The 3,992-nt window shown below is 46.9% G+C and overlaps 1 protein-coding gene across 1 annotated transcript; it reads right to left on the bottom strand.

Moving 5' to 3' along the window:
- Window positions 1–2,811: 2,811 nt before the first annotated feature.
- Pmar_PMAR016390 (Nucleotide pyrophosphatase/phosphodiesterase, putative) lies at window positions 2,812–3,894 on the bottom strand (the record flags this gene model as incomplete). The annotated part of the gene is made up of 1 exon (XM_002775113.1): window positions 2,812–3,894. The coding sequence occupies one exon, from the start codon at window positions 3,892–3,894 to the stop codon at window positions 2,812–2,814; it is 1,083 nt and encodes a 360-aa protein (XP_002775159.1).
- Window positions 3,895–3,992: the final 98 nt, after the last annotated feature.

A 3,992-nucleotide genomic window follows, 5' to 3' on the forward strand; every position in this document is an offset into this window, starting at 1 on the left:
GTGGTCTTCTGGCAGCATCTATGTGATATCTACTAGCCACCTAAAGATCGAAAATAGATGTAAATATTTTCGTGGCGCGTGACGATACCTCGTCCAGCCTCTTTCTCGTAGCAGTCAGTCCTCCAGCACTTTGAGACCTCCTCATACAGTCATACAAGCACAGTAATTCCACGCGCGAGGATGAATGCCAAATCGATTACCAGGGCGCGCGCTAATAATGTGCGCACTGTCCCTATTTCTCCGTGACATCCTTCACTGAGTCTATGTGATATCGATCATACGTAGCTGTTGTACCGATCGTGTGTGTTGTTATGCGTGGATAGACAGTTCTTCGAAAACAAACTGTTTTACTATGCAACAGTTTCGGTTATACAGCTGAAGATACAACGTGTAATAGCTCTGTTCCAGCGTTATAGTATTGATTATTCTATGATGTTGAGCATGGCGTACGGAATGTCTATCAGTTGTGTCGTATGGTGATATCCTTAGCGTAGACTTTACGCTCTGCGAAGAGCAATGACAGTGTCAACTTTAGCACTTTACTACGGACTAAAGTGCTATATGCTTCGAATACTGCTCAGGGAATCATCTAGGAGCCTATAATGTTCCCGAGGGAACTCATTTTGATTTTTCCACGGATGGCCAGGAACACATCCTTCAATGTGAATACCATCACATTAGGAACATCTCTCCGTTGTTACGAAACTCTAGGGAACGTTAATCTCAAAGCTGCATGGATCCCTGATACTGCTGAGTGCTACTTAGCTCTACAATTTCTCTGCACACGTACTCCCTGGTTATCCTCGTCTCGTAGAGTCACCGCTCTGTACGTAGCTTTGATATCTGGTTGATCAGCAGTGGTTATTGGCTAGTTAACTCTATAGCTGTGATCATACTCATCCTTCCACTTCGCTCCGCCGACACAATTATGTGATAGTGGAGACAATGGTAGCTGGCGTTTAGCCTAGCTATTCTACCCCCTGCACTTGTTAATTTCTGTAAGTTAAGCTTCCCATAAGCTGGTTCTACTTGTGTCATCATTCCCTGAAGCTCAGGGACATAGCATCCAGGTGCACTGTTTACGCTCTCCATTAGTTGGGTTAGTTCACTCCTGCGTGTTGTAGGAGTGAACTGGTTTCCACGATGTTATATCGTCGTTGAGACCACCAATTGAGAAATCTGTAATAGATTTCTGAAAGGCATAGTTATGATATCAACGCGCTGGAGCTAGTTGCACTGTCCCAATACACAATCATCACTAATAGCTACATAGCCTTGTCCGTTAGCTAACGTATCGCTTTTAACCTGCCTGTTGATCTACCTTTTCTTACCTACCACGCTCTGCTCTCGTCGTTGAGTATCCAACCAGGATTACTAGTCTAGGGATCTATGGCTGCCAGTGGCAGCCTGCCACAGATACTACTTATTGATACTCAGGCGCGTGACGAGTTTACATGTATATACAACTTCCGTCAACCTTCGTGTCCCATCTCCTTCGCATGTTTCAACGATCAGTCAAGCCGGCGGGAATGATCGTGCTCGGCGGAGCGGTGCACGGTTTTAGACCAAGACACGTTGCCGATTTGGGAAGGTGCCTTGGCCGAGAAGCGATGCAGCCTAAGACTGAACTCCTCGGAAATCCCAATGAATTCGGCTAAGCGAGCTAAGCTGTGCTCGATAGTCATATGTTCTGTAATGTTGTAAGTAACGTACACAGTTATTCATCCGTGGACTGTGTTAATAGTTACAAGTGTAGCGTCTTCAGGTGGGCCAGACCTTGCCAAGCTCATCTTGAGGAATTGTTTCTCATCCTGATGCTTTTGTTTTATCAGCGATTACCCGTGGTACATCCAGAGTCGACCCCCCGCCACTTATATTGTTGGCTATACCTTTTCTAGCTCCACAGACCATCGCAGGTCAGATTGCTAGTGTGCCTCAGCGACATGCTCATTCTGGCTGCAAAGGGAAGTCGTCATGTCTGACAGTATGGAAGGGCTATCAACGAATCTACTCCTATAGTCCACAGACTTCAGAAGATATCGCTAATATGGTGAGATGTTCTGTGTTGAAATTGGAGTCCTTATTGTCGCGCACGGTCAGCAGTGAAATTCTTATTATCGTCCCTTGTCAAAATTGAAGTTCCCAAAATATTTTATTCGATTATATTTCGCGCGCTCGTCCTAATGGAAGTTACCATCGTTTGCGTTGAAAAATTGCTGAGTACTGCGCCGCCTTGGAATCTCTCGGGAGGAACCACATGGGTTTTCATTCAGAACAAATTCAGAACTTCTGAATTTGTGCTGGAGTTCATGTAGACCGTAAAGTGGGAGTCCAAAAGTACCCTCACGGAATCACCTCACGTGAGGAGGTGCGCCTGGCACCATCGAAGCACAGGTGGCTCAAGGGAGCGCTCTTCGGTGCGTAAACCGTGAGGCGCCTTACGTGGTAAGGACTCGTCCAGAGACAGCCTCGTGGAGGCTTGTGGGATAGGCCTTAGGACCACCGGTCTAAGTCGTATGGCCTCAAGAGCTGTTAGTCTCGAATGATTAGTGCTACGGCCTCCCAGGTTATTTGAAGGCCATTTTGAACGCAACATCCAGATGGTTGAGAAAGAATGGGAAAAATGGATCGAGCCTTAAATAAATTTGTAATTCCTATGATCGTAGTACTAGCTCGAGAAGCCAATATCTTGCCTTCTTGCCACGAAGCGGTGAAGAAGTACAATTCTCCAAAGTAACTTCGTAACGGTCACCTAATGACAAACTCCGTGATGAGAACGTTTTAAACAATGTTGATGTATTTTGGTGGTCATTATCTTCCACCGACTGTGAAAGTATCCTGTATTGTCACTTCCCCGCTAGTGACATTATATCCCCAGAATGTCCCACGGAGCTCACTCCTGCTCACAACGTCGAGCTCAATGTAACCAATTACACTTAAAGCCTTCTCCACATGAGGCATGGTGCCAATTGGACATACAAGGTCCAAGAATCGTGCCGAGCCAGCTAGAATGTGGACCGTGCCGTCAATAGCAGAAGTACGAGTATAAGCGTGTATGTGGCCAGTGAAGTAGATGCTTACATTGTACTTCTTAAACAAAGGAGCCACATTGGATTTTAGCGCCTCGGCGATATCCCCGTTGAACTTGTCTAAGGCGCAGGACGTGTACATCGGCCTATGACCAGTAACGATGACCCATGGGGTCTTGTTCCGGTCAACATTAGCGAGATCATCTTCCAGCCATTTGTGTTGATCGCTCCCGTTGAGATAATTATGCTCGGTAGAAATCATAACGTAATGTACCAAACCATAGTCAAACGAATACCAATACTTTGCCTCCTCTGAGCCGACCGGATAACGATGAGTGAAGGGAACGCCACACTCACCACCGGAGTCGGGGAAATCATAATTACCGAAAGGAGGGTACCATCCCTGAGGATTATCGAATGATACGTAGTCATGATTGCCAACGCTCGTAATCAGCGGTTGTTTCATACCAATGTTGTGTTCAACTTCAGCACCAAACTGGTCCCATACGGTAGAGAAGCCATTGGCATATGCGAGATCACCATAAATGATGCTTAGTCGGATTCTGTCATTTTGTCGCATATGCGACAAAATGCGATCTGGATCCGAAGGTGGGAATTGTAGGAACCCGAAGCCGTTGAAGCCCCCGAGCTGGCCGGCCCCACTCGTGCCCAAGTCACCAACCATGAACACGCTGTGTCTTAGAGCGTCCCCAGCGAGAAGGCGGGGAGATGTGGTAAACTCTTTTGATACACCATTGCCGGTCTTGATCTGGAGGACGGAATCTCGCTCCACGTTTGGGATTGTTACCGAATGGAAGAATCCCGGGTCCCGAAACGCTTCACTTGTAGCAGGGGCGGAGCACATATCTTGCGCCTTATAAGTGCGAGCCAGACTGGTCTCATTAAATTGAGTCCACGTGTGTGCCGGCTTCTTATAGAGTACTTCACCCCTTTCACTCGAGC

This window comes from Perkinsus marinus (assembly GCF_000006405.1).
Source record: "Perkinsus marinus ATCC 50983 genomic scaffold scf_1104296956600, whole genome shotgun sequence".
NCBI classification, from domain to species: Eukaryota; Perkinsozoa; order Perkinsida; family Perkinsidae; genus Perkinsus; species Perkinsus marinus.